The sequence below is a fragment of the Vulpes lagopus genome, chromosome 2 (assembly GCF_018345385.1).
Source record: "Vulpes lagopus strain Blue_001 chromosome 2, ASM1834538v1, whole genome shotgun sequence".
In the NCBI taxonomy this organism is placed as follows: domain Eukaryota; kingdom Metazoa; phylum Chordata; class Mammalia; order Carnivora; family Canidae; genus Vulpes; species Vulpes lagopus.
The window spans coordinates 165635984-165648821 of NC_054825.1; the positions used below are offsets into that span (position 1 = coordinate 165635984).

General features: G+C 51.7%; 1 protein-coding gene across 1 annotated transcript; it reads left to right on the forward strand.

Moving 5' to 3' along the window:
• The first annotated feature begins 359 nt into the window (after window positions 1-359).
• On the forward strand, window positions 360-10970 carry AP2S1 (adaptor related protein complex 2 subunit sigma 1). The gene is made up of 5 exons (XM_041730243.1): window positions 360-501; window positions 4543-4692; window positions 9878-9991; window positions 10403-10462; window positions 10608-10970. Exons 1-5 carry the CDS (start codon window positions 499-501, stop codon window positions 10707-10709), a joined length of 429 nt encoding a protein of 142 aa, XP_041586177.1. The 5' UTR covers window positions 360-498; the 3' UTR covers window positions 10710-10970.
• Window positions 10971-12838: the final 1868 nt, after the last annotated feature.

A 12838-nucleotide genomic window follows, 5' to 3' on the forward strand; every position in this document is an offset into this window, starting at 1 on the left:
TTTAAACAAAGCACTAGGTGAGCGCGGAAAGAGTTACATTTCGAGCTCCCACAGCGGAGTTCCTTACTTAAAACTACTATTTCCAGCATGCACTTCTTCTTGCCTTGGGAGGATGGGGGTGGGCGCAGGGCTACCAGAACTACATTTCCCAGAATGCAAGTCCCCATTGCTGGCTGACACGCAGGTCGTGAATTGTAGTCCTCGGAAGAGACATTCGCCCGCAACTCCCGGTATGCATTCGGGGTCAGTACTACGTGGTGGGAAAAGGACAGTCGCGCGGCCTTTTGGGAAGCGGGATCGGCCCTTTTTCCCAGGCTTGCAGCCTGGCTGAGCGAAGGCATTCTTGAGACTACACTTCCCAGTGGGCTGTGCGCGAGAGGGCGGGCGAGTTCTTCTGCCGGAAGTCCGCTCTAGCCCTGGGTCCCCTAACTGCTGCGAGAGCCGGAGCTGCCCAGGAGCCGCGGGACCGGGGCCGCTGGGGTCCGGACGGGGGTCGCCATGGTAACGGCGGCGCGCCCACGTTGGGGCCGGGCGGAGGGTGGGTCCACGTGCAGGTACTCGAGGCTCGGTCGGGTACTGACAAGCCTCCCCTGCCGCGGTGCGTTGGTTTGGGCCGGGCGCGGGCTCTCGGGATTGGGGCCGACCCGAGGCCCGGGGCAAGGGGGCAGCTGCGCGGCGATTCTGGGCGCGGGAGTGCGCCGGAGGGCTCGACGCCAGGGGACATTAGAGGCCGGGTGCCAAGGGGAGAGGGCTGTGCAGGAGGGAGACATTGGAGATGACTGAGGAGGTGGAGGTTGAAATGGGGAGGCAACTCGCGAAGCGGGATCTCGGAGGTGGGGAGACGGGATTGGAGGTGGGGTGGGGGCGTCTTACGAGGAGGGCGCTCTGGGAGTGTGGCAGGATAGTTGGGGAATGGGAGACATTGGGTTGGGAGAGAAGGAGTCTTTAGAAGCCGGAAGCTGACCATGAAGGCAGAGAGAGGGTGTTGAAACGGGAGGGGTACTCCTGATGAGAGCGAGAATCTCTAGGGGAGGAGACTGGGCTCTGGAGATGGGAAGTTGGCTACTGTGCAGAATGGGGCTTTCGAGTCCAGGGAAGTGTGCTGCAAAGCGGGAGGAGGCTTAGAAGGTGGGAGCGAATTAGAAATGGATGGGGAAGAGTGGACCAGATCTTTCCAAGAAGGAGAGGTCTTGAGTGGGAGCAGGCAGGGAAGTGTGAGAGATGGGGAAGGAGCTTTTGGAGCAAGGACTGGGCTTTGGATTTGCCTACCCTCCCTCAGGGTGGGTCTTTGGACCTTAAGCAAGGATCCTTTGGGCAGGGAGCCGGAAAAAGATGAATGGAGATGGGTGTCAGAATGAGGAGGAAGCCTCCTCCACAAAGAGCGTCCTTGGAGGCAACATGTGTGGTTTGGAACTTGGGGAGGAGGCCTGGCGTCGGAGAAGTGATGTCCCAAGTAAAAGGCCTTCTGAAGCCTGAGAGAGGGAATTGAAACCCAGAAGAAATTCGAAGTCTAAAGGGAGCAACTCCAGGGGAGGGGGCTTGGAGACAGGAAAGATGGGGGGGGGAGGGCCACCCGGAGGGAACGTCAGAGGGGTGAGGAGGCTGGAGGGAAAGGACCTCTCAGGAAAGATTCCCAGAGGTGGAGAGATTCTGACTGGGAGGAGAAACAGGAAGAGGTTATAAGGGAATTTGGGGGTAAGAGGCTGGGCTCTCCCTCAGCCCTTTTAGCTCTCCTCCCGCATGCCCCATATATCTCTGGCTCTGCCCCTAGGTTGTGGCTGCCTAGTGAATTCCCTCCTCCCTACCTCCTGCCAAGCCCATGGCCTTTCCCTTCCTACTCAGGACCCCTAGCCTGCTAGGAAGTGGTTTTCCCTGGCTCAGCAGATGGAGTTCTTGGAAGGAGAGTGTAATATCCTGTTCCTTTACAGCTTGATTGGTTGGGGGAGGGAGGAATAGACTATCAGAGAATGAGACTTAGGAAAGAGAATGGACTCCCTGGAATGAGTAGGGGCTCCCACAGGGTAAGCTGGGGTCAGGGGGTCCACAGCAAAGCTTTTGGACTTCCAGCTGTGCTTTGTGGCTGTGAGACTTCTTTTCTCTGAGCTTTGGTTTCTTCATCTTCATATGTACACCTGCCCATCTCAAACAGACCTAGGCCGAAGGCAGGCTTCCTGCCTGGGTAAACTTGGGCCTTGGTTTTCTTAAAGTCAAATGATGGTGAATTATAATACCATTTAAGAACTAATACTTTTGTAACATTTAGTATGTGCTAGCCACAGTGCTACACCCCTTTTGTTTATTAACCCGTGGATTGTCTTATGTGGGAGGTGCTCTCTGTATAATAGACAGAAGGAGAAACTGAGGCCCAGAAAGGCTAGGTTACTTGCCCATGGACATACAGCTAAGAGGGCCAGCATTCATTCAGGCTCTGAAGTCTGTGTGCTTAACCACTTGGATGAAGCTGTCTCCATCATCATAGTTCATTGTAGTGAGCGCTCCGTATGTAATAGGCACTGTGCTAAGCACTTCTGGCATTAACTTGTTCTGTTTTCATAGTAGCCCTAGGAGGATTGACCTGGCCTTTCAGAATCTTAAAAACAAATTCCCTAGCCCACACTGATGATAATCATAGCTGACACAAAGCATGTTATCTGAGCCAGGCACTCTTCTAGATTCTTTTCTTTTCTTTTTTTAAGATTTTATTTATTTATTCATGAGAAACACACAGAGAGCAGCAGAGACCTAGGCAGAGGGAGAAGCAGGTTCCCCTCAGGGAGCCAGATGACGGAACTTGATCTCAGGACCCCAGAATCACACCCTGAGCCAAAGGCAGATGCTCAACCACTGAGCCACCCAGGTGTCCGTAGATACTTTTCATATATTGTTTACATCTCATCATACATTTTCCAGGTGGATAAACAGGCACCAAGCAACTTGAGAAGTGGCAGATGCTTTGGAAAACAGTGGCCAAAAAAGTTAGGCATAGCATTACCATATAACCCAGCGATTCCCCTCCTAGGTATAGGGATAGCCAGGGGAAACATCAGTCCAAACAAATGTCCACGTAAAAGCTCGTGTGCGAATGTGCGAATTCTACATCACTTGAGAAGTGGCAGATGCTTTGGAAAACAGCATGACCAAAAAGTTAGGCATAGCATTACCATATAACCCAGCGATTCCCCTCCTAGGTATAGGGATAGCCAGGGGAAACATCAATCCAAACAAATGTCCACGTAAAAGCTCGTGTGCGAATGTTCATAGCAGCCTTATTTGTAATCACCAAAAAGCGGAAATGACCCAAATGTCCATCAACTGATGGATGGATCAACAAAACAAGATATATCCATACAGTGGAACTCGGCATTAAAAAGAAAGGACTTGTGGACACACACTACAGTGTGGATGAACTTTGAAAACATTGCCGAGGGACGCCTGGGTGGCTCAGTGGTTGAGCGTCTGCCTTGCCTCGGCATATCCAGGGGTCCTAGGATCAAATCCCACATTGGGGCCCCTGCATAGAGCCTGCTTCTCCCCTCTGCCTGTCTCTGCCTCTGTGTATCTCTCATTAATAAATAAAATTAAAAAAAAAAAAAAACATTGCCAAGGGGAAGAGGCCAAATACAAAAAGACCATGCATGTATTGTATGATTCTGTTTATATGAAACCTCCAGAAGAGGCATAGCCATAGAGACAGGAGCATTATCTGTTGCCAGGAGCAGGGCAGTGGCTGCTAACCCGTGGAGATTTCTTCTTGGGGTGATGAAAATATTGTAGAATTAGATAGTAGTGATTTTGGCAACATTATATACGAATATACTAAAAACCACTGAACTTTATGAAAAAAATAATAAAAAAATAAAAACCACTGAACTGTACACATCTTAAATGGGTGAATTTTTAAGGCTTGGTAAGTAAAAAGAAAAAGGAACATTGAGGAGATCTCTGGGATTCAGACCAAAGAAGTCTGGAACTCAAAGATTTCTTAGAAATTTGTATTTATTTATTTATTTAAGTCCTCTCTCCACCAAACATGGGGCTTGAACTCACAACCCTAAGATCAAGAGTCCCTGCACCTCCCGTTGAGCCCTGTGCCTCCCGTTGTGCCAGCCGGGGAGCCCTGCAACGCAAACGTTTATTGAATGCCTGTTCTGTGCCAGCTATTGAATTAAGTTTAAAACATTTAAGTGCAGAACACCCTGATGAGATGGGTCCTCTAAGGAAACTGATTCTGCCGGTGGGGAAACAGGCTGCTGGGGGGGGCGGGGGGTGATCCCTGCTCCAAGGTCAAGCAGAGAAGGGAGTGGAGCCTGGGGCTGACAGGGGAATTGGCCGGTGGAAGCAGTCATTCCTCTAGGGTGTTGGGACCTGGGGTGGGAGTGTGTGGTCAGGCCAGCCAGACCAGGCTGCAGCCTAAACAGCTGCAGGAGGTGTGGACCCTACCCAGTGGGGATGGGTGGGGCTGTTGGGCGGGCCACCCAGCGCTGGCCAGCTCTCCCTGCCCCCCCTCACCTCCTCCACCTTCTCCTCTCCCCCTATGTGCAGATCCGCTTCATCCTCATCCAGAACCGGGCGGGCAAGACGCGCCTGGCCAAGTGGTACATGCAGTTCGATGACGATGAGAAACAGAAGTTGATCGAAGAGGTGCATGCTGTGGTCACCGTCCGAGATGCCAAACACACCAACTTTGTGGAGGTGATACTCCCTCACGCTTGCCACACTCGCCTTGTTCCTCTGCCCATCCTGCCCAGCCGCCAACTGCAGTAACCCCCAGACCTGTTTCCTTCCTATGTTCATAGCTTCAGCCTGCTTTTGGCCTGCTGTCTTCCTTCCTTTGAGGGGAGGGGGGAGACCTTTTTGTTGTGATCATTTTCTTTTTTTTTTTAAGATGTATTTATTTATTCATAAGAGATAGAGGCAGAGACATAGGGAGACAGAGAAGTAGGCTCCCTGTGGGGGGCCTGATGCAGGACTTGAACCCAGTACCGTGGGATCACGCCCTGAGCCAAAGGCAGAAGCTCAACCATCGAACCACCCAGGTGATATTTATTCAACAGCCACTATTTTGTGAAACATCCTTCAAACATACAAGATACTCCTTAAACATGTAATTCCACACGGACACAAATTTATATACAGTCACTACCTCTTTAGAACCTTCAGTGTGTCAGTTATATATGTTTAGTATTGGGATTGTATTAAGAACAAGAATAGTATAATCCTTGAATTATACAAGAATAGAACAAGAACAAGAATAGCATAATCGTGTTCTTGGTGAATTTGCAACCTTGGAAATTTCTTTCTTTCAAAAAGCTTCCATTTTAGTAATGAAAACTATTAAAGGAATTGGACAGGTTAGAAAAATTTAATGGATATTTAGCTATGAAAGAAGATATTTATTAGACATTAACTCTTATTATGATTTAACTTTTTTTAAATTTAAATTCAGTTAATTAACATATACTGTATTACTGGTTTCAGAGGTAGAGGTCAGTGGTTCATCAATCTTATGTAACACCCAGGGCTCATTACACCATGTGCTCTCTTTAATACCCATCACCCAGTTACCCATCCCCCACACCTCCCTCTAGCAACTCTGTTTCCTATCATTAAGAGTCTTTTATGGTTTATCTCCTTCTCTGATTTCATCTTGTTTTATTTTTTCCTCCCTTCCCCTATGATCCTCTGTTTTGTTTCTTAAATTCCACAAATGAGTGAGATCGTATAATAATTGTCTTTCTTTGATTGACTATTTCACTTAGCATAATACCCTCTGGTTTCATCCACATCATTGCAAACGGCAATATTTCATTTTTTGATGGCTGAGTAGTATTCCATTGTGTGTGTGTGTGTGTATATATATATATATATCACATCTTCTTTATCCATTCATCCATCGACATGGGCTCTTTCCATAGTTTGGCTATTGTGGACATTGCTGCTATACACATTGGGGTGCAGGTGCCCCTTTGGATCACTACACTTGTATCCTTGGGGTAAATACCTATTTAAACTTCTAAAAAAGATTTTACATATTTATTTATTCATGAGAGACAGAGAGAGAGAGAGGCAGAAACACAGGCAGAGGGAGAAGCAGATTCCATGCAGGGAGCCCAATGCAGGACTCAAACCCGGGTCTCCAGGATCAGGCCCTGGGCTGAAGGTGGCGCTAAACCCCTGAGCCACCCAGGCTGCCCCATAAGTTTTTATTTTTAAGTCAGCTCCACACCCAACATGGGGCCTGAACTCACACCCCTGAGATCAAGGGTCACATGCTCTACCACCTGAGCCAGCCAGGTGCCCCTCTTTGGTCTCCTTAAATTGAGAAGGCTCTGTCTTTAATTTCCGTGGCATCAGCTGGGCTAGTTGTCCTATACATTCAACACATATTTATCGGGGGTTTGCTGTATGGAGGCACTATTCTAGGAGCAGGAACAGGACAGACCCGAGTCCCTGCCCTGGGAGAGCTGATGTTCTGGTGGGAGGGAGACGGATAGTAAAGACAGAGCATAGCAGGAGGTGAGAGGTGCCAGGGGGAAGAAGCAGCCACTGTGGGAGATGAGAGTGCTGGGGTGTGTACATTGGGGGTTGGAATGCAGGTGTAAATGATTTAGGAAGTCTGGAAAAGGTAGCTTTGGAACCAAGACCTAAAGGAGTTGAAAGAGTGGAAGGAGAGGATATCTGAAAGGGAGCACTCCACACCCAGGAAATGGCAAGTGCAAAGGCCCTGAGGTGAGGACATGCTGGGACATTCCTGGAATAGCAAGAAGGCCAGCATTTTGAGGGAATGTAAGCCAGCGAGGGGGGTGGGGGGCCGAGGAGGTCAAAGAGATAACAGGGATAAATGGCGCAGGGCCTCTTCCAAGGTGGCAGCCTCGAGAGGTTTTTGAGCAGAGGGGGGCAGGTGTGGGCCAACTTAGCAAAGAGCAGGTTGAGGGTGAAGATCAGGAGTGAGGTATCTGTTCACACCCCCACAGAGAATCCAGGAGGGAGTGATGAGTCAGCGTGCAGAGAGGGCAGAATGCCACAATGTGGAAGGTTCTGCACACAGAGGGCAAGGAAGCCTGCGGGACTTACCAGAGGAGGGACGAGTGACAGAGGGGAACACAGGAGAGAAGAGAAGCCATATCTAGAGGAGGGAGATGAGGAGGTAGAGGAGAACCAGGAGATATGGGGGGAGGCCGGCAGCCTTAAGCAAAGGGTTTCCAGGAGGGGGGCCTTGCGGGGAGCAGGGCGATGGGGCCAGAGCAGGTACAGGACAGAATGAGGGGGTGCACGCCCACTCCCCTGGGCTGTCCTGCCACCAGCACAGCATCTTATCTCCAACTGTGCACTGTGGGGACTGAGAGCCCTGCGAGCAACACAGACCTGTCCCCAGATGAGGACTACCCAGAGGGGTCAGGGCTGCAGTGCTGGGATGGAGCAGCCCAGTAGGACGAGGGCACCTGCCTCAGGCTGGGGGTCAGAGAGGACTTCCCAGAGGAGGGAGTGCTGTAGGAAACAAGAGAGAATTGGTCCCTCCCCCAACACACTGAGGAGGGTCTGGGGGAGGAGACCCTAAATAATGTCTCTCCTATGAGATTGAGGTCAGGGCAGACTTCCTGGAGGAGGACTTGTAAGAGTAAAACCAAAAGCTGAATAGCCAGTGAAGAAGGTCCAGGCCTCCCAAACTTTCTTCCTCTTGTTTGTTCATTAATGAGGTTATTCTTTTTTGTGTGTGTGTATGTGTTTTTTGTTTTTTTTTTTTAACCTCTGTTAGTTTTTTACTGCCATGGTAACAAATCCTACAAATATAGTGGCTCAAAACAACATGATTTGTTGTTTTAAACAGTTCTTTTTTCTTTTTTTTTTTTTTTAAACAGTTCTTGAGGTCAGGTGTCCAAAACGTGTCATGAGGGCTGGGTTCCCTCTGCAGGCCCTGGGGAGAATCCATTTGCTTGCCTTTACCGGCTTCTGGAGGCAGCCTGCGTGCCCCAGAGAGTGGCCCCTTCACCAGCCTCAAAGCCAACCACATCTCACCTTAAAATCACTCCATCTGACTCGTACACTTCTGTCCTCCTCTTTCCCTGATAAGGACCCCTGTGATTACTCTGGGCCCATCTGGATCATCCAGGAACCCCCAGGTCAAGATCCTTAGTGTAATCACACCTCCACAGTCCCTTTTGCCATGTAAGGTCACCCGTTCACAGGTTCCGGGGGTCAGGATGTGGACCTCTTCATGTTCAGGGCCATGCTGGGGACACAGCAGGCACAGCACCAGCTCAGGGTCCAATGAGACAGACCTGTCCCAGACAGTGATGCCCAGAGTGGTCAGGTGGGGGACGGGGCCCAATGGGTAGGGGAGTACAGACAGGTGACTCACCCCAGCCTTCAGGAAGAGACTTATCTGAGAGTGTATAGGGGGAGAAGCCATGAGGGCCTGCGCCAGATCCCTGAGAAGCCTGCAAATTTATTTTTTTAAACTTTTTTTTTTTTTTTAAGATTTTAATTATTTATTCATGAGAGACACAGAGAGAGAGGCAGAGACACAGGCAGAGGAAGAAGCAGGCTCCATGCAGGGACCCTGATGTGGGACTCAATCCCGGGACTCCGGGATCATGCCCTGAGCCGAAGGCAGGCACTAAACTCCTGAGCCACCCAGGGATCCCAAGCCTGCAAATTTAAAGCCAAGGTGTAGAAACAAGCGGGGATCAGGGAGAGTGATAGCGGGAGAAAGAGAACTATAAGTAACAATAACAACAACAACAAAAGTGCTGCTCAGTGTCAGATCCTGCCAGGGCCACACCAGCTGTGACAGTCAGAGCTGGCATCTCCAGATTCCTGCCCTCTCAGCCTGTCATAAACCCTCTTCTCCAGCTCAGGGGCCTTCAAACATTTGATCGAGTGCCTGCATCAGTTTAAATGTATTTTCTTTTGGGATCCCTGGGTGGCTCAGTGGTTAAGCACCTGCCTTCGGCTCAGGGCTCGATCCTGGAGACCCAGAATCGAGTCCCACATCGGATTCCCTGCATGGAGCCTGTTTCTCCCTCTGTCTGTGTCTCTCGTGAATAAATAAAATCTTATTTAAAAAAAAGTTTAAAAATCAGGGGCTGATGTTGGCTTTTGAAGTTGCCAGCAGGTGGCGACAGAACACACCAGACCCAGGGCTGGGACTTTTCCAGATTTTGCCCAAGGATCTTGTGCTTAGCAAACCAGTCTGCTGGTCTCTAAACCTGTCTCTTTATCGTCTTTCCGTCACATAAGATTACAGTCTGTATCCTTGGTCCACATGTATTTATTCCTGGGCTGTATGTATGTGTTGGTGTAGAAATATTTATATTTTACATTACAGTTCAGTTCAGGGTAAGGCTGGGATGGTCTTGGTTATAAGCAGTGACTGCACTGCCCGGCACAGAGCCCGCCCCCAGGTAGTGTTTGTGGAATGATGGCATGAATTAGTTCCAGGCTAAGGAATTCGACTTTCTCCAGAGGCGACAGGCAGGGAGCCACGGAATAGTGAGGTAGACGTCGTGGGACACCCCAGCCTCCCTCTCGGCTCTGGGCTTTTTCTCACAAGCTGTTCCCTCTGACCCGAGCACTCCTGCTCATATTCCAGGTCTTGGTCCAGGTGCCCCCTCCTCCCAGAAGCCCTCCTGGGTCTCCAGGCTGGGTTAGCTGCCCACGATGGGGAGTACTGAGGAGGAATCTCTGCACTGAACTGTGAGCCCCAGTGGCGGGGGCTGGGTCCCGTCTCAGTCACTGCTGTGTCCCCTGCACTGGGCCGGACAGAGCAGGGCTTCAGGGACCAGGCATGGGGTGAAGGACTGACTCCTGGCCCTGTGCTGCCCCGCACTGTTGGGTTAGGGGCCGCCCAGTTGCTGACAGCCTCTCTGCCCCACAGTTCCGGAACTTCAAGATCATTTACCGACGCTACGCCGGCCTCTACTTCTGCATCTGCGTGGATGTCAACGACAACAACCTGGCCTACCTGGAAGCCATCCACAACTTCGTGGAGGTGCGAGGGTGGGCTGCGGCCCCAAGGGCCCTGGAGCCCCCAGAACCAGCCCTGGTCTCCCCAGGAGGGTGCACAAACCCTCTCCCCACATCCCCGGGTGGACAGCCAGCCTCCCTCTGCCCCTCTCTGCCCACGTGATTCCTCTTTCTCCCTCCGCCTGTGTCTGGTCAGTCTTCCCTGCCATCCTTTTCTGTTGCTATGTGATCGTCCTTGCTGTTTCTGGCTCTGACTGTCTTTGTCCTGGTGTCTCTTCCTCCTCCCTCCTTCCCTCCCCTTCCGCACTTCCTCTTGGTCTCTCTTTTACCATCTCTTTTTCGGAGGGAGGGGTGACCTTGGCTCCCATGTGCAGCCCTGTGTGGCCCTGCGTGCCTCCCTCTGCCCAGCTCTCACCATCTCTGCCTTCTTTCCCAGGTCTTAAATGAGTATTTCCACAATGTCTGTGAACTGGACCTGGTGTTCAATTTCTACAAGGTGGGCTCCTGGTGAAGACGAGGGTGTAAGGGGGGGTCAGAGCCCCCAGCTTCCATCGGAGGTTCAGATGAGCACCTGTTGAGGGAGGGGGAGAGAGGAAGAGCCCTCCCCTCACAGTGGGGTCTCCTGCCCTCCCTTCGCTCAGGTTTACACGGTCGTGGACGAGATGTTCCTGGCCGGCGAGATCCGAGAGACCAGCCAGACGAAGGTGCTGAAACAATTGCTGATGCTCCAGTCACTGGAGTGAGGGCAGCTGGCCCCTGCGCCCCGGCCCCTCACTTCCTGCTCGCCCCTCTCCAGGCCGGGGCTGCCCGGCGCCCTCCCTCACCTGCCCAGGAGGAAGGCCCATAGCTGGGCCTGGGCCACCAGGGAGGAGACTGCACCCCACTGCCTCTGGGCCCAGCCAGGGGCGGAGGCCATCTTGTGTGTTCCGAGTAACCGTGACGTTGTCGTGTGACGCTGTGAGTGCGTGTGTGTGGAGCCCCCAATAAACCCATGGTCTCGCCTGGCCTGTGTCTTGGAGCCCTTGCCGGTCTGCCCTGGGGACCCCGGACACTCGGGACACCCTCCCATCAGTGTGAAGGCAGTTGGTCAGCAAACACTCCTTGGCCTGAGAACGGCAGTTGGCCCAGATGCGTTCACCTGGGCCGCTGCCCACAGAGGGCTCCTGAGACTGGAAGGGGAGATAGATAGATAGATAGATAGATAGATAGATAGATAGATAGATAGATTTATTTATTTATTTATTTATTTATTTATTTATTTAAAGATTTATTTAAAGATTTATTTTTATTTATTTATGGTAAGACACAGAGAGAGAGAGGCAGAGACACAGGCAGAGGGAGAAGCAGGCTCCATGCCGGGAGCCCAACGTGGGACTCGATCCCGGATCTCCAGGATCACGCCCCGGCCCAAAGGCAGGTGTGAAACCACTGAGCCACCCAGGGATCCCGGGGAGATAGATTTAGACCCTGGGCACCTCCTACTAAAATAATAATCCTCCTGGCCAACACCTAATAGTGTCACGCGTCTCCCACGTGCTGTCGTGCTGTTCAAAGTGTCCCAAGTATTATCTTCCCTCATCGTAAGATCCTGAAGAAACAACCAGTGTCTGCCCATTTTCCAGGTGAGATCACTCATCCCAGGACCAGGAAAAGGCATGGCCAAGGTCATGTCACTAGTGTGGCTAAGCCAGGTTTGTTCTAAGCCCAGGCAGTTGGCTCCAGAATCCTCATTTTTAACCCCCAGACTGGGTGGCTGTCGGGAGCACAGGCTCTGGGCCTCATGGTTCGTGGTTCTCAGCAACAGCCCTGCTGGCCTTGGGGTTGGACCATTTTCCACTGAGTGACACTGTCCCAGCGGCCCCTGGACTGTTGGCCTCCACCTACCACGTACCAGCAACAGTCCTCTGGCCACCGTAACAACGTGGCCACGGCCATGGCATGTTTCTAGGCCCCCCTGGAGTGGCAGTGCCTTCCTGCCCCCTGCCCTGCACCGAGAGCTGAGGATGGCTGCTGGCCACACCCACGATCAGCACTTGTGCCAAGCTGAGAACGTCGCCAGGCATCAGGGTCTGCTCTTATCAACATCACACAGCCCTGTGCCAGCGTCCCAATGACAAGAGGTGGCCCTGGCCCAGCTCAGCCACATGCATGCTGTGTAACCTTTGGGCAAGTCCCTTAACATTTTGCCTCAGTTCTTCATCTTGAAAATGGGTTGACAATAGTTGTTATTGTTGTTGTTTTTTAACTACACTCTGCACCCAGTGTGGATCCCAATACGAGGCTTGAACTCACAACCTTGAGATCAAGATCTGAGCTGAGATCAAGAGTCGGCCATTTAACCGACCAAGCCACCTTGGCGTCCCCAATCATAGTCTTGATCCCACAGGGTGTGCTTGAGAATTAAGTTAATCCTAGGAAAGTTTAGGAGGCACCTGACTGACCAGTGGCGGAGGGATGAGGGTGGAGGAGGCAGATTTGAGTGAGGCTCGGGTGGATTTGCAGTCAGGGCGAAGGGGTGGGAGGCAAGGCCCTCCCTGAGATGGGGAACAGGCAGGTCGGTGGTGGCTTTGGGGGGGCGGGTACTGAGGTTATCAGGACACGTGAGTGTGTGTCCTGGAGCCCCGGCAGCACGTGACCACAAACTGGGTGTCATAAAACAAGAAATTGAGCCCCTCATACTTCTGGGGGCCAGAAGTCTGAAATCAAGGTGCCAGCAGGACCGCAGTCCCTCCACACACCCTAGGGGAGGATCATCCTTTATCTCTTTCAGTTTCTCAAGGCTGCTGACATGCCCTGAATGGGCCCACGTTCCCCGCCAAGTCTCTGCCTTCATTGTCACGTGCGCTTTCCTCTGTGCCTGTACCTTCTCCTT